The sequence below is a fragment of the Orcinus orca genome, chromosome 1 (genome assembly GCF_937001465.1).
Source record: "Orcinus orca chromosome 1, mOrcOrc1.1, whole genome shotgun sequence".
NCBI lineage: Eukaryota > Metazoa > Chordata > Mammalia > Artiodactyla > Delphinidae > Orcinus > Orcinus orca.
Genome location: NC_064559.1, coordinates 193,398,274 through 193,426,039, shown reverse-complemented (window position 1 = coordinate 193,426,039; position 27,766 = coordinate 193,398,274). Strand labels below are relative to the sequence as shown.

Here is a 27,766-nt window from a genome sequence, read left to right as displayed (position 1 = left end):
CCTTTCTTCAAGAATGACCTCGGGCTCTGGTTTACAGGCCCATCTAGGGGGATCCCTGGTGCTACATGTGGCTCTGCTCCCACCGCCCTGAGCTGCTCGGGGGCTGGAGCCTGCTGATTCCCAATCCGGTCCCACCTGGGAAGCAGGTGCGAGCAGGGGTCTGGGCTGTGGGTGGCCCCGGGCTCTGCCGGGGCAGGCAGAGGAGGGGGAGGGCTTTTCTCTCCTCCCGGCATCCTCTTCCCAGCCTAGCCATGCAGAGGCCTGTAGAGGGGGCAGGTGGGCTCCCCGCTGGGCTGTGGGTGCATGGGGAGCCAAGGGCGGGGCCAGCACAGGCCGCCCAACAGCCTGGCCTGGCAGGTTCCCCTCCCTCTCTTGCTCTCGGTAAAGAGGGTCTCCAACGGTCCCGTGAGATTGGGAGTCAGGCCCTGCTCTCGCAGACGAGGAACCAGGCAGAGAGAGAAAGGTGGCTTCTCCTGATGCTGCACAGAAAGGACTGGAACTCATCACGAGGCCTCTGCTTTCTGCTCCCGCTGGGGTGTACGTGCGTGTGCGCCTGCACCTCTCCTGCCCAGGTGGGGCTCAGTTAGGTTACGGGAGCTTCCGCCTGTGCTGTGGCAGCTGGGTCCACGGCAGCTCTGTCCATCCCCCCCCCCCCACCCCGGCCTCAGCCTGGGCCTGTGTCTCCAGGGCTGCCCTGCAGGCTGGAGCTGACTGGTGGCCAGACAAGGATCAGATGCCACCCTCACCCGCCTCCACAGCAAAGCGAGACGGCAGCCAGAGGGGCTTGGTGGCCTGGACCCTGCCCTTGTCACAGAGAGACCCAGTGTCCAGCCCAGGCCTCACCCTGGCTCCCCCAGGAGTTTGCTCCAAGACAAAAGCATCCCAGCCTCTGCCCCGTACTTTTGTAATCACAGACCCCCGCAAACCTCAACACTCAAAGGGGTTCAGGATTGAGTCTAAACCCCTTGGTAGGAAGACTGAGACTCAGAGAGGGTGAGGCACTTGCCTAAGTGTCACACAGCACATTGGACCTACACAGAATCCTAGGGCTCTCAGTCCTGAGTTCTGACACGTGCCTGAAGGGTAACTGTCCCATCTTTGAGGCAGCACAACTGTGTGGTCTCTGAGGTTGGATACTTATCTTAGTTCTGACACTTACTAGCTGTGTGTCTTTGGGCAAGTCACTAAACCTCTCTGTGCATCAAGTTGTCCCACATGAAAAATGGAGACAATAACAGTTCCTAGGGATTAAATTAGTTAATACATGTAAAGTGCCTACACTGGGCACACAGCAGGGGCCTGATGAGGGTTTCTGCTGCCACTGCAGCTGTGACACCTCCTGTTCTGGGCACTCAGGAGAACCGGCTCATTCAGGGCCCTGCAAAGCTGAGCCCCTGACCCTGGGCCTTCCTTGTACCCTGGCCAAGGGGTGACTCTGGGCAGCAGTGGGGAGGTGGATGAGCCCCCAGCAGCAGTCTAAAGTCTGTCTGTTCCCAAGCCCTCTGTCTACCAAAGACTAGGGGCCAGAGAGGGCTGAGGAGGAGGCCAGCCTCTGCCCCTGGCCAGCTCCAGGTGTGCACCGCCTGCCGTGCCTGAGGCGTGGCTGAGCTGCAGGTGCCCTCAGGCCTCATTCCCCAGATCTGCTTGAGGTGCTGTGCGACCTCAGATAAGACTTGTAACTTCTCTGGACTTTGGGGTCTTCCCAGCTCAGCTGGGGGGGGTGTTTCCTCAGCAGCAGGCTCTGGTCCCGGATGTGGATGATACGGGATGAGGCTCCGGGCTCCAGGTGGGGAGATGTGGGGGCTAGGGGCCGGGAGACGGGGGCCTTCTGGCCCATCTGGACCCTCCCTAACAGATCCCTTGGCTGGTCAGTGCTGCCCTGAGGCCTAGGGGGTCGGAGGAGCCTGGCTCCTGCCCTCATCTCTGAACCCCAGGGGAGGACCCTTGTTGGCAGCGCCTGGCACCCCGAGCACAGCCAAGCATGAGGCTAACACTTGCCCTGAGCCCAGGGGAGCGAGCGCTGCCGCCTGACAGGAGGGAGCCCAAACAGGGAGCCCAGGATGCGATGGCAGGGCTGTAGCCTGGGCCTCCGTGCCAGGTGGGCCCTCGGGGGTCATGTGGGCTGCGGGCAGGCCTGCCCGGCCCTCTCACCGTCCTCTCCTGCCTCCCTCCCCGGGTGGGGGGAGTGTCTGCCCTCAGCACCCCCTCAGCTCCTGCCCCCAGCCCCGCCCCCTCCAGCCCAGTAGCCCCAAGAAACCCGAGCTGGCCAGGCCTCTGTCGAGCAGCCAATCCCAACACTGGAAGGAAATGTTTATTTTCTTCTCCAAATTGCCCCAGCTGCTGTGTGGTGGCTGAATGAGGCCTTTGAGCTGTGAGAAGCCCCCATTGTGGGCGGTCACAGCCAGGGGGCTGGGGGCTGGGGTACGGAGGGGTTGGGGCCTCGGCACTGCTTGCCAGTCACCAAAGCTGGGGGGTCAAAGCTATTAACGGGAACCAAGAGAAGTGGTGGTGGGGTATCCTGAGGGGGACCCCCAGGATGGAGTCTGAAAGTAGAGGCTTGTCCCACCAGGAGGGGAGGGCCAGTGAGAGGGACTCCCCAAGCCTGGCCCTGCCAACACCCCTGTGACAGATACCTCCTTCTTCCCACTTTACAGATGAGAAAACTGAGGCTCAGAGAGGTGAAGCGACTTGCCTAAGATCACACAGCCAGTGCCTGGCAGAGCCCGAATTCCTAGCCAGGTCCACCTGACTGCAAAGTTCACGTTCCTTCCTTGGTCTTGGTTGTCAAAAGCCCTTCCTCTCACTCCAAAGGGGACAGGCCTGAGGACGGGGAGGCCTGGCTGGTGTGAAGGGCCACAGAGGCTGCCTGAAGTCCAATGCTGTGGGTGGCTAGCGAGCACCCTGCCTCAGGATACAGCAGAAGGGGAAGGACTGGGTCAGCCACTATCCCACACAGGCCCGACCTCCTCTCCTCCCAGCCTCGGGGGAGGCAGGGGCTCTGCCTGCTGCTGGGCTAGGCCTGGCCCTCTGGGGCTGGACGGAGGGTGGGTAGGCCTGCCTCAGGCTCCAGCAGGTGCTGATTCCCAAGCTATGTCCACACAAATGGAAAGAGAGGTGGGTTCTCCTTCCACGGGAGCTGCTGGACAGGACGCCACTGTTAGCCCCCACCTGCTGGGTTCCAGGGCCCCCCGGCTGGGCCCCAGCTCTGCCCATGTCAGGGAAAGGCCTGGAGTGTTAGACCACTGTACCTGCGCAAAGGCTGGCCTGCCAGGAAGGGGAGCGTGGACAGCTTCTGGGCAGGGGTGGGCATGAACCCAGAGGACATCTTACTGCCTCTTGAGCTCAGACCCCTCTACCCTGCAGCCCCCCTGGCTCAAGAGTTGCTGAGTGTTTCAAACTCGACAGCCCGTGGCTAAGAGCCTGGACCTGGGGCCTCTCCCCACCTTGGGGGCTCAGCAGGGCCAAGGCCCAGCTTCCCAGGCCAGAAGGGAGGTACCGTCTCTTCACACCACGGGGCTGCATCAAGTTCCCCTGCCATGGCATTGTGCCTGGCACACATGGCCAGGGCTGGGGGCAGGGCCTCCCTTAATGGAGAGACCCAGCAGGGACCCCCTCGCTTGTGCCCTCAGAAGTACAGGAAGTTCCTGGGGGCAGGTGCTGTGGACACTTTGAACCTGGGCATTGATGTGCTGTGTGACCCAAGAGTGGCCCTTAACCTCTTAAGCCTCAATTCACTCATCTGCCAAATGGGTTCTAACCAGGACCTGGAGGACCAAGAAAGAACAGACACCCACGGTGCATGACGGCCGCAGCCAGCCCTCCCGGCCGCGTCCAGCACTGCTGCCGAGCACTCTCCACCCCTGCCTGGCCTGAGGGTCAGCTGCGCACTCAGCCTCCTGCACCCCAACCCACCGGCCAGGAGAACCTGGACAGCAGCGTAGATGTTCACCATCTGACCACCTACCGAGCACCTGCTATGTGCCAGGCCCTGTACACCCGGACGGCCTGCCCGAGACAGGCTCACACGTGCCTGCCGTGTCCATCTGGCCAAGGGGTAAAGACTCCATCCTGGGCCTCCGCCCACAGGCCTCCCTCCTCCTTCCTGTTTGGGAAGAGTCTCTGGGCCAGGCGGGGACCTTTCTCAGGAGATGCTCTGTCTCTCTCCAGGGACAAATTCACTTCACAGTTTACAAAGTTTGAGTGCAGTAATGTCATCTGAATGTCGCCCGAGGCCCAGGCAGAGGCATCCACCACCACCCCGCTTTCAGATGAGAAAGCTGAGGCCTGGGGGGCTGTGACGTCCTTGACAGACACGTGTCTGTCTCAGGCTCCTGGGGCGAGGCCTGCCCAACTGTAACGGGTGCACTGGGGGACTAATACCCATTTCCCGCCGGGCACAGGGAGCCCGTGGAGGGCAGGGACTGTGCCTGTCTATTCATCCCTGGGGCCAGGCACCACGACGGCACAGGGTGAGTGACAGTAAATGTTTGCTGAATGAATGAAGGAAGGGCTGAGCCCAGGACCGGGCAGAGCAGGCCCTCAGAGCAGGCCGCGTTCCTTTATACCAAACACCAGGGTGGTGCAGCCGGCGACCCTGGGATGAGCTTTGGGTCCGGAGCAGAGAGACTGCTTCCAGGCCGCCGTCCCCTTCTCCCACCGCAGCCCCCCTCCCTGCGCCGTACCTTGGATGGGGGTCTGGGCCTGGCTGCTGAAGGGGCCGGCGGTGCTGAGCGAGCCTCGGGGGCTGGGCGCGCTCGGCGTCACCCGCATGCGCAGGCGCTCCAGCTCCCCGAAGCGGTCGGGGAACGCCTTGGTCTGGTCCTCCAGCTTCTGTCGATGCCCTGCAGAGCATGAGAGCCCGTGAGAAGCTGGTCCCCGTGAGTCTCAGGAGGCAGAAATGCCTTGCTCTGCTGGGAAGTTCTCCCTGAGGTCTACCCTTAGGCCTCTGTAGGGAGAACCCAAAGGCCACTACCGATGTCTCTTCTGAACAGAGAATGGTCAGTATGTGCTGCCCTGGGGCTGCTATCATCTCACTCGTACCTTCTTATGCCACAGGTGAGGCTCAAAGAGGTTCCAGGCCACAGAGCCAGTAAGTTGTGGAGTCAAGATTTGAACTCAGCGTTCAAATCAAAGCCTGCGACCTACACCTGTACGTTACGCTTTTTGGCAGAAGGGGAATCTGAGGCAACAGGCACGGGAAAGGGGCTTAAGCAGGCTCCCATGGGAGGCAGGGAGAGAACCCAGGCATGCTGCCACTGTCTGCCCCCCAGCATCCATCCTGCCTGCCATTCACATCTGCAAGAGGAATGGGAGATGGCCCCGGAATGGGAATGCTGGCTCCTCCAGCCCAGAGCTACCCTGGGACCCCCAGCACATGCCTTCTCCCCTCTGGGTCTCAGACAGGAGGGGAAATTCACCACGATGCTGGGAAGTGGAGTGGGGCGCTGTGTGAGGGGCTGGACTCCCATCTCTGTCCCGAAGCTGGGAACAGGGGACCAGGGCACCTGCCTTGGGCATCACACTTGGAGAAACCGCCAGCATTTCCCAGTATCCCTCTGCCACGGCCCACACAGGAAGGACCCCAGCCTCGTCAAGATGGCCATGCCCCTGCCTTTAAGCAGCCAGCCGAGGCCACCCTCAAGGCTTCTCGAATGACATCAGGCTTGCAGGGACCACCACCTCTCTCTCTCTCTCTCTCTCTCACACACACACACACACACACACACACACAAACACACCACTTTTTCAATTACTCATTTTACATTTCACAAGCAAAGTATGAATAGCTACAAAAATAAAAGCATTACAGGTAAGGCTAATGGCCCCTCTGACCCACCCTAAATCCCTGCCCAGAAATCCCCACGTGATCAATTTGGAGGTCTTTCTTTCCAGCCGTTTTTTGGTTTCACGTGCATGCAAAACACAGAGCAAGTTTCTCACAGAACTTTCTTGAATGGTCTCAGCCTGGCTGTATCATTCTCTAACTTGCTCTTTCAGTAGCACACCTGGGGGCCACCTCAGTTTCCTTATCTGATAGATGGAGAGAGTAACCCAGCCCCAGAGAAACAACAGAGTTCCCGCAAAACCTTGGGAGCCCACCCCGGGGCACAGTGAGGGGCAACAGGTGGGGGGCGGGACGGCCTCACTAAGCCTGTGGGTGTCCCTCGTTCCTGCTCGTCACATCCCCCTGGAGGCTGCAGTCCCCTCAGCCGTTCCTCTCAGAGGGACACTTAGCTCACTTCCAAATGATCCCCCTGCATGCAGGACTCCCAGGAATATCTCTGTTCACACACCTCCTTGTGTCGGGGGATTTCTCCAGGGCAGACACTGTGTTATAACAGACTCCTCACTGAGAGGACCGGACATTCCTGGGCTCTCCTGATCAGCCTGTCAGCCGAGGTTGGCCCGTTCGGCTCCACCTGACCCTGAGGGAGGAGGCCAGGCAGACAGGTGGGCCTGGTCCTCTTTTTACAGACAAGGGAACTGCAGTTTAGAGGGGTGAAGAGGCTTGCCCGAGGTCACACAGCGAGGAAAGAGGGAGGATGTCTTAGACTTGGGATCCTTGGAAAAGAAGTGTGGGGAGGGGCTAAGGGAGAGGGGAAGGCTTGCCTGAGTCCTGGGGTCTTCAGTGACACGAGGAATCTTCTAGATTGACAGAGAAAGAAGAAGGAGAGAGAGGCAGCAGGAGGTAAAACAAAACTCCTCACCAGGCTTGGAAAATGGTGTCCTAGGGGCCTGGGAGGTGTGAGATGACTCTTCACTGCCACTGGGAGTGAGGGGACAGAGGTGGGGACTTCAGAATGGGCCTGACTTCTGATTTTCAAAAGGGGGATGCAATGCATTCTGGTACCCACAGGCCCCTAGTCTTGCTACACACCCCTGTCACAAGCTCAAACAGGCATGTGAGAGCCCTTAGAAATGGAACAGGTTGTCCCAGGAGCCTCAATGGGCTCAGCAAGTCACCAAGAACCAGGGACCCACTTTCCCCTCCGAGGAGGCCCCAGGCCCGAGCCCATGGGACATCCAGCTGCCAAAATGAGACCACCTGGCTCCCAGCCGGGCCCCCCACTGCGCCTCCCAGGACCCTTGGCAACAGGAAAAACGTGGGCTGGGGGTAGTTTGGCTGGAGCTGGGGCCACCAGGTTAGATGACTACGGGGGCTGGGCAAGTCACATAAATGAGGCACATGGGATGGGTAGGGCCTGGGGCAGACTGGAGAGGGAGGGCCTCGTAGAAGGGGCCGTTGCCATCCAGTCCAGCTGACTGGTGCCCTGGTGGGGGTGGACCCAGTGTTGCCAGAGCTTCCAGTTTACTGGAAGCCATAAACCTGCTTTTATGTGAAACCTCCCGTATTTTATGTGTTGGCAATTCAAATACTGAAAACAACAACAAAATAATTCGACCACTTTGTAGAACATGTCCTGTTCAGGGGCTGCCGGTTTGCATCCTCCAAGCTTGGGATTTCATTTGCTGGTTGGTTGTCTAACCTTAGCCATCGAGGACTGGCTCATGGATACCCCTCAGGACGTAGTCTCTAGGGAAGTGCCGGACGGCCTGGCCTCAGTCCTGATCGGCCTTGGAGGAAATGCCGTTGCCCTTGCTGCCGAGGCCACTGAAAATGGCAAGGCAATGTGGATGAGCTGGGGCATGAATGAAGTCAGAACAATCTCAACAGGCAGGAAGCCGGCTGGATAGATCTGGAGACCGCAGACTGACCTGACAGCAGCTCAGGTGCAGAGGATCTGGGTGTCTTAGTCAACCACAAGCTTGAAGTGAGCCAGTGGGGTTACACGAAAGCTGGTGCAAAACCTCAGGCCTTGTTATCGCCACTGGCTAATAAAGTCCCGTTTCTGAGTCACACTGTGCACTATGTGTCTAGAGATACTCCTGTGGGCCAGTGGAAGGAGGGAGGGGTTCGCAGCCAGCCTGGGTCTGAGGATGGGCTCTGCCGCCTGGTGGCCTCACCCCTTTCCCCCACCCACCCCAAGCCACGGTGTCTGCATCGTGGTGCCCTCGCAGGTCGTGGTGCTGGCCAAATAAGGTGACCGGACGCTCTCCACACACCTGGGGCCCCACCATCTGCACGGTCACTTCTACCCCAGCCTGTGCCAAGGGACGCAGGATCATCATCCCCACATAGAGACCAGGACATGGAGGCCAGGATGCTAAGTCCTGTCCGGGACACAAAGCCAGGACAGCGGAGCTGGCGTCGGCACCCAGACCCCGACTGCAAGTCCAGTGCTCTTTCTCCTGACACTTCCCTTTTGGTCCCATTGTACAGATGGGGCCACTGAGGCTTCAAGATGAGCCCTACACTAAGCGGTTGGTCTGGGATATAAATCGGGTAATGTGGTCCCAGAGCCCACGCTCCCACCACATGCTGCTCTGCCTTCACGCAGGGCAGACTTCCTGGAGGAGGAGTTTTAACAGCACTTGGGGAACTGCTTCCTTGTTGCTGTGGAATGCTGGAGCCACGGCCCAGGAGGGGCAAGGGGGAGCTGAGGTGACTCCACGTGGCCAGGGCGCCACAGAGTCTCAGAGCCACGGGGCCTGGGCCTTCACACTGGGAGCAGAGCGGAACTCCCTGTGCCTGAGGAAAGAAGATGTGCCTTCAGAATAGACCTCTTTCATTCGGCTGCCCACAGTGAGAGCTGGGTGGGGAGCCCTGGCCCAGCTCACTAGGTCACCAGGGGCCCAGCCCTTTCATGCTGGGACTCAGTTTCCCATCTGCACACACTGCTCACTGAGGCCCCTCTAGCTTTGAAAGTCCCTGACTTAAGACTGCAAGACTCAGCCACTGGCCAGGATGAGCCCCCCACGGGCACCCCCATCACCGCCTCCTGCTGCTGCTGCTCCCAGGGTTTCTCTAGTATTTATTCTCTGCCTCTTCCAGGAAGCCCCCTTCTCCCAGCACCTTGCAGGCTAAGAGCAGTAGCTAGCAGGAACGGAAAGAAAAACAGTGGCCGACACTTAGTGCTTCCTCCACTCCACTGTCTAAGCGGTTGACACGCTCTGCCTTGTTTCACCTGCATTATCCCCATGAGGGGGTCTACCACTGTCCCTAGTTCACAGGTGAGAAAACTGAGGCTCAGTGGAGGCCAGGGACATGCTCGAGGTCACATAGAGGCACCTGGCCACCTTGTCTTCCCGGAGCCCATCTTGTAGGAAAGGAGCCTGGGTTTGGAAAGTCAGGGGCTCCAAACAATGGGTGTTAGGACCCAGCCCGGGCCCAGGGCCCAGAGCAGGTGCAGGATTACAGGCCTGGAAAGAAGAAGATGAGAGGGTCTCAGTGGACTCCACCAGGAGCCCTGCCCTGCTCGGAAGCTCAGCGCTGAGCGTCCAACCCTCTAATCACACCCTGCTCTAACCCACCAAGTCCCTCTGCTCCTCTGGGCCTCAGTTTCCACAGCTGTCAAGTGGTTATCATAGTGTCTAACCCCTGAGTTGAGGATGAGCTAGAGGACAGGCCCCAAGTGTTTCAAGGCAGAGCACTTTGTGCAGAGGAGGGGGACTGCCTGGGGACGGCCCCACCTTGGCCCTCTGGACCTCGCTTGGGCTGCCTGTCCGCCTGCGGCGCCTGGGCTCAACTCACTGACAGCCCGTGGGACGGCACCTGCTCCGATCCTCACTTATGACCCTCCAGGACCCAGCGGCCCAGGCCTGTCCCAGGCAGCTCTTACCCACTGGGCCACAGCTGTGTCACCTGTGAAGTGGAGCTCACACTCTAACTCCTGAGTCTGGGGACAGGCCGGGAGAATTAAACAGCCCACCTGGCCGTGGCACTCAAGGAAGGCACTCTGGGTTTACAACCCCTCCTCAATGGATCTGGACAGTGGGAGGGCCCAGCCTCGCAGGTGTGTGAGAAGGATAAAAGTTGGGGGAGGAACGCTGGGGCCCAGCCAGGTGGGTGACTCACCCGGCATCTCTCAGCACCGGGCCAGCACCGGGTCCCCACACCTGCCAGGTACCTGGTGCTTCAGGGGGAAACCCAGGGGCCATCAGGGCCACGCCCTTGCCTTCACACTGGCCTGACACAAGCCCCCGTGATGAGAGTGGCAACCGCTTGAGCAGACATCTACGACGTGCCAAGCACTGTGCCAGGCAGGCCACGCGTGTCGTCTACAAGGGCTACGATCCTCTGAGAGGCCGCTATCATCACAACCATTTTACAGATGGGAAAGTGGAGGCACATGGTCAAGGTCAAACCTGGACTGGTCAGCGTGTTGCATGGAGCTCAGCTGCTAAGGTCTTGACTTCCCAAGACCTCCAAGAGAGCAGAGCTGGGTTCCTTGGCGGCGAGGCCCGACTGGCAGGAGGCCAGCTCAGTGTCCTGCCGCGGTGGGGTGAGGGGGGCAGGAGGCCAACGGGAGCAGGGAGCGGGGAGAAACAGAGCTGGGCGGGGCCCCAGGAGCAGCGTGGTCTGCAGGCAACAATGTGGGCTCCAGCCATGGGGCCCTTCTCCCATCGGAAGCCACTTGGCCACCTCCTCGGCTGCCCGGCCTGGCCCTGGTGCGGCCACATCCCATACACAGCAGCCACTGTCTGTCCAGCCGTGGGGTGGGGCACCCGGGCCCAAGGCCCGCTCTGCGGCCTGTCAGGAGATTTACCCCTGGTTCCTAACAGCCGAGCAGAGTCGTAGGTGGGGGCTGAGCCCCAGGTGGTCTGCCGTGAATTGGCCCCCTGTGAGCAGATGAAAGCCAGTCGGTGGCTAGGCAAGGAACCAGGCGGGTGGGGGGCCAGCGGCTCTCCCAGGGGCACAACTGGGGCTTCCAGTGGCCTGGGGTTGATTAGGGGAACCGGGGAGGTCCAAGGTTAACCCCTTCCCTCCTGCTGGGTGCACTCCCCCTGGGGGTGTGGGGTCCTGGGAGCCAGGGGCCAGGAGCAGTTGCCTCTCCTCAAGCTGGGCATCCCTCCAATCCCACCTGGAGCTGAGGACACAACTGTGGCAACTTTAGGACGGCCACAGTCCTAAAGTTGCAGGCTCAAGGTCACTTTTCCTGCCCACATCGTCTCCCGCCCCCAGCAGCCCCAGTGGCTGTCTGCTCACCTCCTTCAGGCCTCTGCTCAAATGTCACCTCTTCAGGAGGCCTCCCCTGTCCCCCTCCCACTGTGGGTCCCCGCCCTGCACTCTCCACCGCTCCCCCCCGACCCCCAGCTTAGATTTTCTTTGCAGGGCTTCTCACTACCTGAAATTAAACTAGCTAATCATCTGTTTACCTCGTTTATTTATTCAACAAATATTTACTGAGCACCTACTAAGTGCTCACGTCCGTGTTCCAGGGTCTACATCAATGTCTGGCAAAGCAAAGAACCCCCACCCCATGGAGCATATATAGTAGTCAGGGGAGATGAAAAATATGTGAAATAAATGAGTGAACTATATAGCATCTTAGGAGGTGATAAGTAAAATGAAAGCCGGGAAGTGTAAGGGCGAGAGGGGGATGCCTGTGTGTTTGATTAAAACAGCGTGGTCAGGGGAGGGCTCACTAAGAAGTGTGAGTAAAGACTTCAAGGTGGGAAGCAGCGAGCCACACGTCTGGGGTTGTTGGGGGAGGCATGTCCCAGGTAGAGGGAACAGCAGTGCAAAGGCCCTGAGGCAGAAGTGTGAAGCTGCCCAGTTTGAAGACTGGTCAGGCGGCCAGAGTTGGGTAAGTGAGGAGAAGGGTGTCAGAGAGGAAGGCAAGGGGTAAAGGGCACAGATCAGGTTGGGCCTCGTGGGCCATGGTGACAACAGCATGGTTTACCATTTCTCCCCACCCCTAGTGTGTGAGACCCAAGAGGGCCAGAGCCCATCTGTTGGTTCACTGCAGTGTCCCTAGCTTCTAGAATAGTGCCTGATACATGGTCGGTACCCAGAAAAATATTTGTTGAAATCATCCCATGTACACTTTGGGGAAGAAAGGGCCCTCAGGCAAGATGTCAGAACAGCCCCCCGCCCATGGCCTCAGGCAGCATGGAGAACCTGTGTCCTGCCCTCTCAGCTACGGCACCTGCTAAGCCTGGGAGACAGGGTGAGCAGTTCCCACGCTGCAGTCTACCCCAGGCTCGCCAGGCGCTACACCGCCTGCTGCCCCGTATATTGGATCCTGCTCCACTGCTTCTTTACCAGCCCCCGGTGACTCTGAGGGACACCAGCACCGAGAACCTCAGAAACCAAGGCCACACAGGCAGGAAGCCACCAAGCCAGCCTTCAAACCCAGCCGGCCACCTGGCTGCAGACTGGGCACGCTCTGCAGGGCAGCGGAGGGGAACGACCTGGCCACAGAACCCACAGCCGGGCCTCGGGGATCTGCAGGCGCCTCTCCCCGGCTCCCGGGACCAGCCTCTACTCCCACCCCTCCCCAAGGAAGGCTCAGCCCTCACATGGAGTCGGGGGTCACAAAGCAGAAGAAAAGCCCCGAAGGGAAGCCCTGTGACAATCCATCAGGGTTGTTGGGTACCTCCTGCAGGCCAGGCAGCTGTAATTCACGTAAAGCTCACAAGTCCCCGGAGCAGAAGCTAATATCATCCCCATCTTACAGACGAGCACACTGAGCTAGGAAGGCCCTTCTGAGCGGCCCTTGTTTCCCTGAGCCCCAGGCTGGAGCCCCTGCGGTGCACCGAAGCTCACCCTTGGGCAAGTGGCTCGGTCTCCTGGCCTGTCTCCTCCTGGGGTTGTCGAGGATCAATTAGGAGACTCTGGGGGACTTCCCTGGTGGTCCAGTGGTTAAGACTCTGCGCTTCCAATGCAGGGGACGCAGGTTCTATCCCTGGTTGGGGAACTCAGATCCCACATGCCGTGCAGCACGGCCAAAAAAAAAAAGAGACCCTGCACAGGGCCTGGCACACAGGGAGTGCTCGTTGACCAGCAGCAGCTGAGCTGCCCTCTGACCACTTATAGGTGGGGAAACGGAAGTTGGGAAAGGAGGAAGATTTGTCCAAGGTCGCAGAGTGAAGGGCAGGTTGGGGCTGGAACCCAGGGTGCAGGTGAGACCTGCCCTGGGGGCCGGGCAGGGGGAAGAGCAAGCAGGTGCTCAGATGGGAAACTGGGAGATGTGCCGCCTCCCACATCTACTCTTTTCTGTAAATGAGCCTCTGCTAAGACTTTGTTTCCAGTCACTGATCTGGCCCGTACCGCCTTGCTTCTGTCTCCAGCTTCTCTCCGCTCCTGATTTCTTTCCCTTCCTCTTGCTGCCTCGACCTATGCCACCCCTTCCCCTACCAGCTCACCCCGAGAAGGGGCTGTCTCATGTCTGGGGGACCTCAGGAGAGACGAGCAGGCAAGGACTTGACCGGGGGCTTCCAAGGGTAGGGCTGAGCCTCCAGCCTTAGCCAGTGGCCTCGGCTGGGGAGGGTGGGCAGCTGCTCTGGGCTGCGCAGGGCTGAACGTGGAGGGTTCTGAGGAATTCCAGGCATTGGCCGGTCCCTGGGTGCCTTCCCCCCAAGCTCCCAGCGCCCTCTGCCTCTACACAGTGGGTGCTCACTCTTTCATGGAGTGGCTCCTAACAGCTCATCATCACGGTGAGCCCAACCGCGGCTCCCATTCATCCTGATTCTGCCCCTGGAGACTTCGAGTACGATACCACCTCCCTCAACGGAGACCTGATACCTCTATTACTATGGCCTGCGTTTCTCAGCAGCCACCCTGCTGCCGACCAAGAAAGTTCACCATCGGCTGACGGTGCTAGTGGTGGGAGTACAGAGGGGATGCCAGGTACCAGGGATAAGAGAATACCACAGATACAGAGACTCACAAGGACCCTCTGCTACAGCCAGATGCTATCCACAAGCCATCACTGATCTCCAGGCCTGCAGGCTGGGTGGTATCATCCCACTTCCTGGAGGAGGCAGCTGAGGCCCAAGGTCAGACCTTGCCCAAGGTCTCCAAGCCAGGCAAGCTGGTTCAGAATCTGCTCTCTGCACCAAGGGCTTATGGCTCACAAGGGCTTCCCAGCCATCACCACCTTGAGACTCTTGGGGTCACTGACCCGGTTCACAGATGACAAAACTGAGGCCAAAAGGGAGCCACAAAGTCCAAGACCAGGGGCATGGACCCATCCACATCCAATCCCAGCAGGAAGGACTCAGCAGGAATCTGGCCAGGGCAGGTGCCAGCTGGGAGGTGAGTAACTTGGACCTGATCACAAGGTTCAGGAACCCGAGGCAGGGTGGAGGAGGTGTGGCCCTGAGAGGCCTACAGGGAAACTCTTCCAGGGCCACCGGGCCCAGCTCTGAGCCTTTCCCAAGTGGCCAGGTACTGGAGTGGGCCCAGGAACTGGACAGATGGGGAGCCAGGCCTGGGTGGCCCTCACTGGCGCTGCCCTGGTACAGCCACACCCCATTCTCAGCCTCCTGCCTCAGGCCCACTTAGCCCTGGAACTGGAATTGAAGGCTGCCTCTGGGAAGACTGGCACCTCCCTGCACCTGAGACAGTGTGACGCCCTGGTCAGGTTCTCAACATCCCCAGGGCTGGATTCTCTCCTCCCTGGAACTAGTGACCCTTTGGTTCTGGATCCCATGAGACAATAAATGTGAGAGGGTTTTCTAAACTGTAAAGGGCCACAGTTACAAAGAGAAGGACACGGCAGCTCTCAATACACCAGGCATGAGCATGCCGTGAGTGGGGGCCAGTCCACACAAGAGCTCTGCTCAGAGCTCAGGAAGCAGCCAGTCCAGCGATGACCAGCTGCTTCTTTGTTTCACTCATTCATTCAGGGAACACAGGCCTCAGGCCCACTGTGGCAGCTGCCCCTCCAGTTTCCCCAGTCTGAATCTGCAAACTCTAGGTCATTCAGCAGGCAGAAGCAATGAAACACAAACTTTCTTTGATGCTAAAGTGCATGGATCAGGGCTCCCTGCACAGAATATGTGCTCAATAAATATTTGCAGAATCAAATTTGCATTCCTGATCTCAAGATGTGGGTCCTGGGGTCAGAGTGTCTGGGCTCTATGTGACTTAAGTCACATGCTAAGACTCAAAGAACGTTTCCAAGGAGGGGATCTGGCCTTGCAGCCCGAGCAGCCCCTACTTCTGATGGCTCCCTCCCTCCGCCACTGGCAGAGGAAGCTGGGGTGGAGTAGAGCAAAGCTGGCCCAACCTCCACCCTCACACACACACACACCACACCACACACACCACACACACCACACACACCACACACACACCACACCACACACACCACACACACACACACACACCACACCACACACACCACACACACCACACACACACACACATACACCACACCACACACACCACACACACACACACACACCACACCACACACACCACACACACCACACACACACACACACCACACACACCACACACACACACACACCCCACACCACACACACCACACATACCACACACACACACACATCACACACCACACACACACCACACCACACACACCACACACACCACACACACACACATACACCACACCACACACACCACACCACACACACCACACACACACATCACACACACCACACAGACACACACACACCACACAGACACACACACACACAACACACACCCATCCTTTTCCTTTCCTTAAAGGTTGCAAATCCATACTCCCCCAGCCGGCCCCCAGTGGGCAGTCATCCCTTGGGGTACAGGGAGCCAAGGGCAGGTCAGGTTGGTTCAGTCATCTCCTCTTCCCAGAATGGCTTCCTACAGCCCGGGCTAAGCACAGGCACACGGTCGGGGCGGGGGTGTGGAGCGGAGGACTGCCGTCTGCCACCGCTCCCAGGATCCAGTGCCATCTGTCTGACCTTGGCGACTGCCCTTCCCCCGCTGGGCCCTCCTCCCCGACCCAGGGGGCTGAGTGGCTCCGGCACTTACGTCTGGGCTCCCGGGGTCCATCCACGGTCACCTTGATGGCTCGGTGGTAGGTGGCCACTTGTGTGGGGTTGGTGAACACGGTGATGGTCAGTGTGAAACTCTTCCCTGGGGGGAGTGGGGAATAAAGAAGAGGTTGGCACCTGGAGCTATTCACAACACCCTGAAGCCCTCATCTTCCAGAAGGGGCAGGTCTCTCTACTTTGAACCTGGGCAGAAGATAGGGTTCTGGGTAAAATTCAAGCTGCTGGAGTTGGCATTCAAGGCCCCAGGAGGTCTGGCACCAACTTTACCACATTCCCCTGCCCCACGCTCTGGCCACCCTGGCTTGCTTCCTTCCTGCTTCTTGGCCTTTGTTTGTGCTGTTCCTTCTACCTAGAGACCCTTGCGATTTGGGGGTGGGGAGCTCAGATGAGTACATATTTTTTTTTCATGAAAATAATTAGTGATCTTTATAGAAGACTTTGAGAACACAGAACATATAAAAAAGAAGAAAAAAGAATCACCCACAGTTCCACTAGCCAGAGATAAACACTATTAACATTTATTTGGGTGTTCTTTCCTGCAACCCTTTTTGGGCGAGTGTGTGTTTTTACATAGTTGCAATGACACTAAAATAAGTATTTCCGTACCCTCTTTTTTGTTCACTTAACATCACATCATAAGCACTTATGTCATTAAAAATTCTTCATAAACTTCATTTTTAATGGCTGCAAAACATTTCAACTCCTGGAAGCCTCACCTTTGACTTATCCACCTCCTTACTCTTGGGTGTTACCTTGCTGCTAATTTCTTATTGGCGTGTGCAGCTGGGGCTGAAAAAGGACTGATTTGGGAACTGCAGACATTTCATTTGTAGACACAACTGTTATTTCCAGAGCTCTGTTCTATTTTTAGATAGACATTTGGCTCCAAAGTCTCCATTCAAAATTCCTGAGAGGGGAGAAAACTTTTAAAATCATCATTTTTGTTTTACCATTTAAAATAAAACGAAAATGGCCTTCTGTTTATAAAAATCTTTGCCTACATCTCTGCTTACTTCCTTAGAATAGATTCCAAGAAGCGGTGAGTGATTTCATCGCGTCAGAGGGTTGGGAGGGATTCAGGGGCATTAATCTCTCCGGTGAGATGGCTCTCTGGAGAGGATCGTCGTGATTGGTGTGGGCCCGAGTCTACCGTGATGCTGTCAGCATCTTCGTGACCCCATCTATCAAGGTGGAAAGATCTCTTGAACACTCTTGACTTTGTCGCCTTTGTTCTATTACTAGTGAGACTGAAATTTTTTATATGTTTATCATCTATCCTAATCCAACACAAATCACTGCTTCATGGTCTTTCATACTTTTCTATTAAGGTTTCAATGCCTTAAGGAGAAATCACTCTATCAAGCTTGTTAACACTCTCCTGTCCTGTCTGTGGCAGTCGGTTTCCCACTCCACTGGCCTTTACATTTCGCTTTCTGACACAAGCTGATTTGCATTTTCAGTGCTACCTCTTGCTCGTGATTTCTCCTGTCATTTTGTGTTTAGAAAGGTTACCTTCAATCAACACCATCCTCTCTACCTTCCACGTTGAATTCTTTGATTCTTCTGGGGGTTTCCTGGTTGGGCTTTTCTTCAAAGGGCACCCCAATTTTCCCGGCACCTTTACTGAAGTGAGAGCCCCCTCTCCCGCCCTGTTCTCTACCAGCATCAAAGTCTCCATGCGTGTGAGGCTGGGGAGGGGTGTGGGGGGAGCTTCACTGCTCCTCAAGTCAGATTGGCCTCCTCCTGCCCTGCCCCCGAGCACCCCTGTCTCTGGTCCCCAGTTACAGGCCTGGGGACTCCCCGAGGGCAGGGGCTGATGGCCCTGTGCACCTGTGTCCCCCCAGGGCTGTCCCCGTCCTCCCAACACATCTCCAGGGCAGGCAGCCCTGATTCCATATTCCCACTTCACAAGTAGGAGACGAAAGCTCGGGCGGGGGGGGGGGGGGGGGGGCGGGGGCGGCGGGGTGTGAGAAACGGTAGCTTAGCATGGCTGGTACTTGTTGATCGGTGATGGAGGGAAAACTCCAGCCTCAGGAAGAGGACAACCCAGCACAAAAGAAAACCAGCCAGGCTCCCGGGGCCACACCCAGGAACCCAAGGGCTTCTGAGACTGGGGGGATGTAAGGGGGTAGGGGGACAGAAGGGGTTTAAATTGAGGTGTGACTCAAACTGGGGAAGAGTGGGGCCTCTCTGGAGGGATTTGCCAGAGCTGCCAGCTGGAGGCAGGGGTGGAAATGCAACCCACTCCCGACCTGGAGCTCTGGGCCAGACACCCACCTGGCCCTCACTCAGACCACAGGGGCGCTTTCCATGCTTTCTGGAAACAGGAAGTGCAGAGGCCTCCCGCTCCAGGCCCCACCCCTCCTGGGACCCTCCTTCCCCCCTACTGCTTCCCCTCACTCTGAGGTCTTTTCCCTCCTGGATCCTTCCCCCAACCAGTCAGGCCCTCTCCAGGGGTCCCTGAGCCTCTGACCCTTCCGTCACCTCCTTGGTACCGCAGGGTGCCAAGCCGCTGGGTAGTTGAGGTTGACAGCCCAGGGCTGGATGGGCCCCTGTGCCCGCACTTGCCCGCTCCCTGGAGTGCTCTATTTCTCACCTTCCTTCCTTCAGGTCATCACTGAAAAGTCACCTTTCCAGTGAGGCCCTCCCTGGTCACTTTATCTAAAGGAGGCTTTTTTTTTTTTTTTTAAGGAGGCATTTTTAACTTGGCATCCCTCTTAGAATTGAGCGGGCTCAGAAACTGGGACAGGAAAAGAAAAAAATGACAACTGTATTGTCCCTAGCCTCTAGCTGAAATTTAGCATCTCTCTTAAGTATGAACGTAGGCAACAAACCACAGAGGCATTACAGCGGTCCCTGTGACCTTGTCACCAACAGACGTCACACATATTTACATATCACATTACAGACGTTGCAGATTTCTTTAAATATCTTTCATGCTCGTCACAACTTCAAAGTCACGGTCGTCATCAAACCCGTTGCTAGATCTTGTTATTTAACAAGCTAACAAGGCAGCGCATTTATCACAATTTTTAAAAACGTTTTGCTATGTTTTAATATAATTGGTTTTCCTTGCCATCCTTTGTATTTTATTTCATTCTTTAAAAGCACAATTCTGAGACTTTCAAAGGGGTCCATGGGGTAATGAAAGGTTAAGAAGCTCACTCTGAAGCGACACAGACCTTCCCACTCCCACTCAATCTGCTTGAGTTTCCCCCTAATGCTTATTACTTCTAATAATCTACCTACTTATTTATTTTATTTTGTCTCCCTTTACTAGATTATAAGCTCCCTGGGGGCCAGAACTTTTGTCTTGTTCACTGCTATGTCCCCTAGGAGTTGACCAGGTCACACAGTATCCAGGCAGAGTGCCCAGGAAGGTTAAAATGTACTGGAGCCTGCCCCTTCACACCGACCCTAAGCATCTACTCCTGGGGAGTGAGGAGCCCCCACCAGGCAGCAAACCACAGGCTTGCCCTGAGGTCACCAGCCCACCTTAACAGCTTCCTCCCAGTTTCCAGGCCTGACACCACCCCTCCCAGGTACCCACAGAGACCAGGGAGGGAGGAAGGGAGGGGCTGGCACTTGGGAGCAGGAGTGGGAGGGAGGGGCACGTGTCAGGTGCCACAAGAGGCAGGGGCCCCACGAACCACAGGTGGGGAAAGCTGTCTCCCTGAGCGCCCATCACCTCTCTCTCCACCTGGCAGCAAACCCATCCGCCCACCTCTCCACTCTCTTAGAGCAGGAAGCTGAGAGGACAAAGGAGGTGGACAACTGTGCAGGAACCCCGGCAAACTCTCAATCAGCTGGGAGCCCAGGAATTGCAAATCAAGGTGCTCCCACCGGCCCTGGTAGGAGGTGGAGAAGTCCTGTCTGGAAATAGTTGCTCCTTGGGGCTGAGAGTGGCCGTAGGCGTCCCCGCAGGACCTGGGTCCCTGGATGGAGCAGCAGACACAGCGGGGTCTGGCAGTGCGCCCTTGGGCAAGTCCCTGTCTCTCTTTGCCTGGGTTCCTGTGGGACAAGCCCCACTCACTGGGGCCTCATGGACAGCTGGAGGGGACATCTCTGGGGGCCTCTGGATTTGTTCAATGTCGACCAGGAAGCCATCCACTCCTCCCCCACCAGTGGTCCCCCTAAGCCTGCACCTACACGTTGGCTCCCAAATCTGTCTCCACACACTACGGTTTCTTTTTCACCAGGTCATGACAGTTCAGGAAGTCACGTTGTTTTCATCTTTACCTAGGCCAGTGGCCCCCTCCTAGACAGCATTTTGGGGATGTGTGCTGCGTGGTCCTCAAGAGGTGGGATGTGGAAGGCAGGGGGGGATGCAAATGTCTAGCACTGCACAGGGCAATCAACTATTCACTCTTCCCGTGTGGGAAAAACTTGCTTATGTAGAGTCTCTGAGCCATGAGCCTAACTCAGTTTTAGATAAAACAAGGAAAAAGTTTTTACACTCTTTTGATATGTACTGAACTTTCTGGGAGGGAAGACAATTCTTTTTTTTAAAAAATTTTGCTCAGAATTTTGCCAAGAATTGCTCACAGCTTCAGCGAATCATGTCACTGACGGCAGTGCCACGTTCAGACTTTGAGTCATGTACACCTGGCCTGTCGGGTCGGCCGCAGGGGTCACGGGGCTTCAGCTAGAGGTGCAAACACCCATCCACCTCACAGTGTCTGTCATCTCGCCCCAACATTTACATATTCAAATAGATACATCATTATAAGTTACTTTTCCTTTTTCTCTCCATTATAGCTATGGAATTATATAGATTTTGAATATGCACACAGGTGGATAGATTAAGTTATCTTGCGCGTTTCAATTGTAGGATGGTAGAGGGCGTGCTGCAAAAATTTGGTGTAAGAAGGGGCACTGCGGCCGGCAGGGTGGGGACCTTGGCCCTAATCACTGCAGGAGAATGACTTGGTTTCCTTCCCTTCCTTCTCTTGGTTTACACCTTCAGGCTTATCGTGAGAGCTCTGGGGTGGTATTGTGCGTATGCCTTGTACGGAAAGCTATCTTCTTGGAATTAAGACAGATTCAAGGAGTAAAATGCAAGGAAACAAGCAGAAGTTTCCATCTGGTTTCTTAGCTCTGGCAGAAGTCAGAGAGCCAGGGAAAGGCTCTGAGTCCAAAACCCCAGCCTGTCCTGCCTCCTAAAGTGGCCCAGACTGTCTGTGTCAACCACCGATCTGTTCCTCAGAGGGAATTTCCCAGTGGGCAGGAGGGGCACGGCAGATGCGGAGCTGCATGCCACAGGACCCCTGTGTCCTCCTATCTCACTGCCAGCCGCCTCCACTTCTCCCACTCGACACTTCACACTTTCTGGGTTTCCCCCACCCCCGCCCAAACCACACCATAATCAGAAAATCAGTGACTGTCACCATTCAAAGGGACTGCAAAGATCTCCTCCAGTCCCAGGCATTTGAAGTAACAAAATCTCTGACCTGTATCCAGCTCTCAGCATGTGCCAACTGATATGCTAGTACCCGTCTCCTTGATGCTCACAAAAATCCCACGAGGTAGGTAACATTATCATCCCCATGTTACAGACGATGAAACAGAGACACAGAGAGGTTAAGCCATTTGCCCAATACCATCCAGCAAGTCACTGGCAGAGCTGGAACTGAAATCCAGGTCGGCTGGTTGTAGAGCCCAGGCTGTTGAAGACCATGAGCCTCCAAGGTCTGAAAGTCCCGTCAAGTTCCACGGGCATCGGAGCGCCCACTCAGGCCTCTTCTGCCTCCCAGGACCACTGAGACTGGCAAGAGAATGGCTGTGAGGATGCCTCATAGACCCAGCCTCCTGCATCTCCCAGAGCCATGACCCCAGCCTCAGCCTTGCCTGCTCCAGGAACACGCTGCTACACAATGCTTTGGAAACCTATCTCCCTCCCGGTGGGCCTTGCAGGGTGGGTGCGGGTCTGTGGGTATAAATACCACAAAGAAATCGTTTTCAGCAGCAGAAGGGCCAGGCAGGGTCTCAGTAACACAGAATCACCGTCTCTTCGCTTTCCGGAGTTCACCTCCCAGAAGAGGGTGTAGGTGCTTCACTGGGCTCCCAAGACCGACCTCCCCTTCTGCTGCAGCTGTAGGGGGCCTCCCTCGCCACCGCCATCTGGGCCTGCGGACCTGGCCACCACCCCGCCGTCCAACTGCATCCAAGCAAGCTACCACCAGCCAGCGGCGAGCGACTCTCCACTCAGGGCTGGGGCTGGGATTAAGTTGCAAAAGGCTTGAGAGATTGGGGATGACAAAAGGGGCTTGAAGACTAATTAGGAGCAGCAATGAAAGCTTAATTCATAAAAGCAAACATTTTCCATCCATCAACCTGCAACCAGTTAAGGGCAACGTCTGAAAGAAATCTGGGCGTGGGGAAGGGAGCCAACAGGAACAGGAAATGTTTGAAAGAATGTAAACTATTTCAGTTTCATAAAAAGTAACAAGTAAACAGTTATTACATGCAAATAATGCCCTGGTTTTAATTAATGCTGAAAAGTCAAAATATGTTTGACATTTGTATGTATACACTGAGCGGCTGGAGAGGAAAAAATGGTGCCCAGATGCCCTTTTCCGAGCAGGACTGGCGGCTCAGAGGGAACTAAAACCTTAAGCAGGTCTTGTTTATTGGTGATGAAAAGTACCATTCTGCCTCCGCCTCTGTCGCAACTGGAAGCAGAGGGAACCTAGCTCACTTTCTTAAGCGGGAGGGGCCGGCTGGTGCTTGGGAAGGACACTCCCCCCTTTTCAGCAGGCTGGTCTTAAAGGGCCAGCGAGCCCTCAAGTCTCCATTTCACCCCGACAGGGGTTCTAGAACTTCTCCACCCAGAAGTGATGACGGGTTTCAGGTCCCAGCAGCCTCCCACTCAACAGCCCCTGGCAGCAGCCACAGCGGCGTCTGGTCCCGCCTTCCTTCATATTGCCTGAGGAAGATCAGACAGGCAGGGTGGCACACCAGCCATGATTCTAGGGTGGGAGACGGCAGCCTTCAAGCTATGCTTTCCAACATTCAGCATCCTGCACTGCATTCGTTTCTTTTCTAAACCACCTTAAGGCTCGAAGAACTGGTGAAACTGTGGCTTCAGGAGACCGCAGCTGGGGAGAGGCAGCCTCAAAGTGTGGGGGAGATTCCACCCCAGTGGGGAGAGTGGCTGGGGCGCTGGGGACCTAAAGACCAAGGATTTGTCTAAATCAGCCTCGAAGCATCCTGCCAAAAAAGACTGACGAGGCCCCATTTTGAAGACAGTGATAGTCTACTATCTTCTCCCAGCACCTTTGTGAGACAAGGGTGCTTAACCGGGAAAGAGGGGAGGTGTGGAAGACTTCACAAGTTAGTAAACCCCAGAAATGGGAAGAAAGTTGTGTCTTTTCCGGCAAAAGACCCTAACGTTCTTCACATCCTCAAAAGGGTCTGTAACACCCTAAGGGGTTCCAAACCGCTGTTTTCGACAGAGCTGGCCCTGAAGACCTGTTTCTGGGGCTGCCACAGGGACCCCAAGACCTCGCTCTCAGCTTCCTTCTCCCCGCCTTTGCCATTGCCAAAGTTGGGCTGGCGCGGTCTCCCTCCCGCTCACCTCGCCCACTGCGGCCCACGAAGCGAAGGTCGTTGAACCTGGCCACCTGGTTCTTCATGACGGCTGAGGCGTTGCGCAGCTCAGCGGAGTAGTTCTCATCGTTGCCGGCCATCACGGTCACCACCGTTCCATCTGGCACGTCCCCCAGAGCCACCACCTGAGGGCATGGGGGCAGGGGGACAGCTTAGGAAGGTAGAGGAGGCCAAGGAAAGAAGGGGAGGAGCTGGGCGGGCAGCTCACCTAGGTCCCAGGCGCACTGCAGATTTTTCAAATGCGGGTTGGAGAAGAGGTTTAAAAACAAGAGCGACCTGCCCCCCAATACAACAAAAATCAAAGGACAAAATCTCTACCTTCCACACCCAAATCCTAGATCAACTGGCTAAGTCACGTCCTGAACAATTTATCCTTTCAATGAAATTTAATCTAGGCGAAAGCAGTGAATGAGCGCAGGCAGTATGTTGTGGGGTGCAGTTCCTCTCTTCCCTTCGGCTTGAGCAAAAGAGGAATCAACACGCTCCTAGCAACCAAGTCTCTAAGTGAAAATAATATCATCAATAATAATGGGACTGCTCCCCACATTCAATTAGTGCCAAAGCCCTTTGGGGTACAAAATGTGGCCCTGAAATGCAGCCCAGGCCCAGTTTATCTGCCTCTGCAGAGCCTGAATTCGTTATGCAGGGAAAATGCAAAATGCAAAACAAACTGGTGTTTTCAGAGGGGTTTGTCCAGAAAACCCCTTTAAAGTGAGAGAGGGGCTTTTGATAGCAGGAGGATGCACCTGCTGGGAATTGCAGGATGGGGGTGGAGATGCCCCCCTAATACAGTCTCCCCCACGCCCCCATCCCAAGGAGCATGGGGAGGCAGATGCCTTTTGAAAAGGAATCAGACTGCAAAGGCAGTCACAGCCATTTAAACGTGGCCACCGCGTGCAGGGACTAGGGATCCAGATGGTAAAAATTTCAAGGAGAAAATGTTTGGGGTCTGATTAAAAAGGCCAGATTTCCTGTCAACATCCTGTCTTCTTTTAATTTCAAAGATTCCTTTTAAGCTCCAAGTGACAGTAAAACCTCCGATCTGAGGATTAAAGTCACACGGGCTTCCCCCTCCCCCTTCTCCCCGGGAGATTTTCCCCACTGGTATTTTAAGATGTCACCCGGGAGACCTCAAAGAGCCACTCATCCCTTTTTCCAATTTGGAGTCGTCTTAATGGGACCAAGGGCGGCCTCAGCTGCCAGGAGCCGCTGTTTCCAGCCACCTCAGGCACCCGCCACCCCCAGCCGCTGGCCCTTCCTGCCTTGCCCTTTCTCACGGCAGCTGTGAGAGGTTTAGGGGAAAACCAAGGCGTTTTCGTTTCATCTCGCTGCCCCCTTAAAAAAATGAAAATGAAACAGTCGCCTACTCCCCAGCAAAGAGAAAAAGCTCCTCTGAATGACTGGGGGTTGCCAGGGGTGGGAGCGCCCCCAGTCTCTGCCTGACATTCGGGATCCCGGCCGCAACCGTTTAGGGTTCGTTTAGGCCCCCGATCCCGGCCTAGAGCCTCCCGGTGTAAAATTTCAGAAGCCGGGAGTTGACGGTGTGAGCAGGAAGTGTTTCTGAAGCAGTGCAGAAGGAGGGGTGCTGCTCCTCTGAGAGGAGGGTAGGCCCTCTCCACCCTCCGCACCCCGCCTCCGGTGTCCTCGCCCCGGTCCCGGGGCTCCTCTGCCCCGCTGCCCGCAGGGCTGTGTCCGAGGGATCCGGGCTGGGGAAGAGCGAAGCCCCATCCGCCCGTTTCCGCATCAACATCTCTCCGCAGGGCTCCCCAAGGGTGGAGGGGCCAAATCCTCTAAAAGTCGTCCGTGTCGGGTGCATCCAAGAAGGAACGCCGAAGTCCCCGGCCGGAGCGCGCAAAGAGACCGCAAGCGCCCGTGGCTCGGCTGCTGGGCTCTAGCCGCGGGGTCGCGGGCACGTCCCCGCCCCTCCCTTTCTGGGGCCCTGGCTCCAGCAGCTGAGACTCCCGAAGGCGCAGGGCCGGTGTCCTCCCGCCCAGGGCCCCGCACTCACCTTGAAGGCGACGGGCAGCGTCTTGTTACAGCGCCAGTGCGAGGGCAGCACGGAGCAGAGGAAGTTGGGGCTGTCGGTGCGCACGAGTTCGCCCGCGTGGTCCGCCAGCACGTCCACCATCGAGCGCACCTCGGGTCGGGCGCGCCCGCCGGGCCCCACGGCCGCCTGCGCGCCCAGCGCGCCGCTGTTCTCGCCCATCTTGCCGCCGCCGCCGCCGCCGCAGGGGAAGGCCGTGGAGGGAGGTGTGAAGCGGCGGCTGGTGCTCGGGTCTACAGGAATACGCATAACAGCGGCCGTCAGGGCACCGGGCGGGCGGCGGCGGCGCGGCTCCCCCGGGGGTGGCTGGCGCGGGCGCCTCCTCGGCAGCCGCTGCCGCGAGAATCGGGAAAGCAGAAGCAGCCGGGCCGAGGCCTCAGGGCGCAGGGGGCGGCGCCCGGGGACGCCTCCCCTGGGCCAGCCAGCCGCGAGGCCTCGCTGCCCCGACGGCCGCGCAGCCTGTCCGCTAGTCCCGCATCCTGGGCGAGCGGCCCGCGTGTGGCCGCCCTCGCGGCGATCCCGGTTGCCTTGAGCGCGGCGGGGCCCGCGCGGGCTGTGCAGCCACCGCCGCCGCCGCCTCCCGCCCCCGCAGCCCGCTAGCGGCCTCCCCACCGACTCCGCAGCCGCAGCCCCAGAGCAAATCCTCGAGAATCAAGTGGCGGTGCCGAAACCGCCCGCGAGGGGTTAGTACCCCGGGGCCCGAGGGGGCGGGGCCGGCCCGAGCGACGCGTCGTGCAGCCAATCGGAGCCCCCATCGCGGGCACCTCGGCAGCGCTCGCGGGGGAGGAACGGGGACCGCAGAAGGCCGCCCAACGGGGAGGGGCGGAAGGCTCCGCCCCGCCGAGGACGCCCGGGGTTGGGGGGCCCCCAGCGCGACGACCCGGGGCTCCTTGAGAGTTCTGGGGAGCCGGAGCCGAGGCTAAGAATTTGTTTAAAACGTCTAGTCCCTACAGAGGCTCATTTGCCGCCGCCTCCTGACCCGGGGGCTGCAGCTGCTCTTCTGTCGCCCTTCCCGGCCGCCCGCAGCCAGGCCTCCCCACTCCAGCTGCTTTCGGCCTGTGAAGCTTGCACTCTCAGCTGGGGGCCGTGGGGGCCTCAAGGCCGGCGACATCCAGCGGGGAGCTGCCCCAAAGTGGCTTCTCACTGCCCCTACCTGTCCCGCAAATTATTTTGACCCAAGAGCCTCCACCGCATACGAGATTACGCGCGAGCCAGAGGCCTCTGCAGCTCCCAGCTCTGCGCGACTTTCCTCCCGGCCCCGGTGGCCCCGGTGCCAACCTGGGGACAGAGGGAAGGGTGTCCCTTATGCGCCCTCATCGGCTTGGGGGCGAGTAACCCCATTTCTCTCCTCTCTCCCCTCAAAATAACTTTCAGCATCGCGCAGGCCTCGCTGTGTCGTTCTTCGTTGTGGCGGCCTGAGGGTCTTCGAAAAACGCGGTGCGGCCTGAAAAATGCGAGTGTTTACTCCCGCCCCCCGCCGACCCCGCGCGCATGTAAACACTGTCCTGCATCGTGGAAGAGGACGCGAGTCCCTGGTGAGAGGAAAACTGTGCAGATAACGCAGGAATGGCTGCAAAGCTAAGGGCCCCTTCTTCCAAAGGAGGGAATTTTCATCCACCATGTGGATGCAAACTGGCTCCCGCGGGTCCACGCCCACCTCTGCCCGGGCGGTGCGCTTGGGCCACGCGGGCAGGGACCAAAGACAGCTCTGCCGAGGCACTGCTCGCCGGCCCTGGGTCCTCGCTCCCACTCGCGGCCGCGTGGCCCAACCATTCCCCGGCGGCAAGCAGGCAAACAATCCCTTTCCCGCCTCCTAGGCCGGGCGAGCGGGCGTAGGGACAGGCTACATCGAGGAGGGGAACTGGAAAGATCAAGCCGCCATGCACACTGGATTATCGCCACAGATGCGCTCCCTGGAGTCTGGGGAACGAACGCGTGCAGAGCCTCCCCGCCGTTTTGCAGATCGGGTTGGATATTCGTTGTTTCCGGCACTCGACAGGTGCAAAACGACCGATTCCAAGCCTTGGGGCAAAGAAGCATAGGATCTGAAGGTGGCTGCAAGATCTCGCCCTGGATCTGACCCCGGCGCATCGCGTGCCATTTCGTCGTTGCCAAACGAAATCAAGCCCTGCGTCCGCTCCAGGAAGGACCGGCTCTGGCCCAACCTCGACCACCTGGAGAGCTGATCCCCACCCCTGTCGGAGCCTCACGTCAGTCCCTCGGGCCATTTAGAGAACAGGGACGACGAAGGTCCATCACTGG

General features: G+C 57.5%; 2 protein-coding genes across 5 annotated transcripts in view; one reads left to right on the top strand and one right to left on the bottom strand.

Moving 5' to 3' along the window:
* Window positions 1–27,766, top strand: part of NCMAP (non-compact myelin associated protein) — a 561,420-nt gene that overhangs the window by 303,570 nt on the left and 230,084 nt on the right. The gene's annotated exons all lie outside the window — the stretch shown is intronic.
* Window positions 1–27,766, bottom strand: part of RUNX3 (RUNX family transcription factor 3) — a 62,888-nt gene that overhangs the window by 3,217 nt on the left and 31,905 nt on the right. The window contains exons 2-5 of the mRNA XM_004266679.4: window positions 25,469–25,737; window positions 23,429–23,585; window positions 15,830–15,934; window positions 4,683–4,841 (exon numbers count right to left, since the gene is read on the bottom strand). Of these exons, the coding sequence (XP_004266727.2) occupies window positions 4,683–4,841; window positions 15,830–15,934; window positions 23,429–23,585; window positions 25,469–25,737 (690 nt within the window). The remainder of the gene's footprint in view (window positions 1–4,682; window positions 4,842–15,829; window positions 15,935–23,428; window positions 23,586–25,468; window positions 25,738–27,766) is intronic.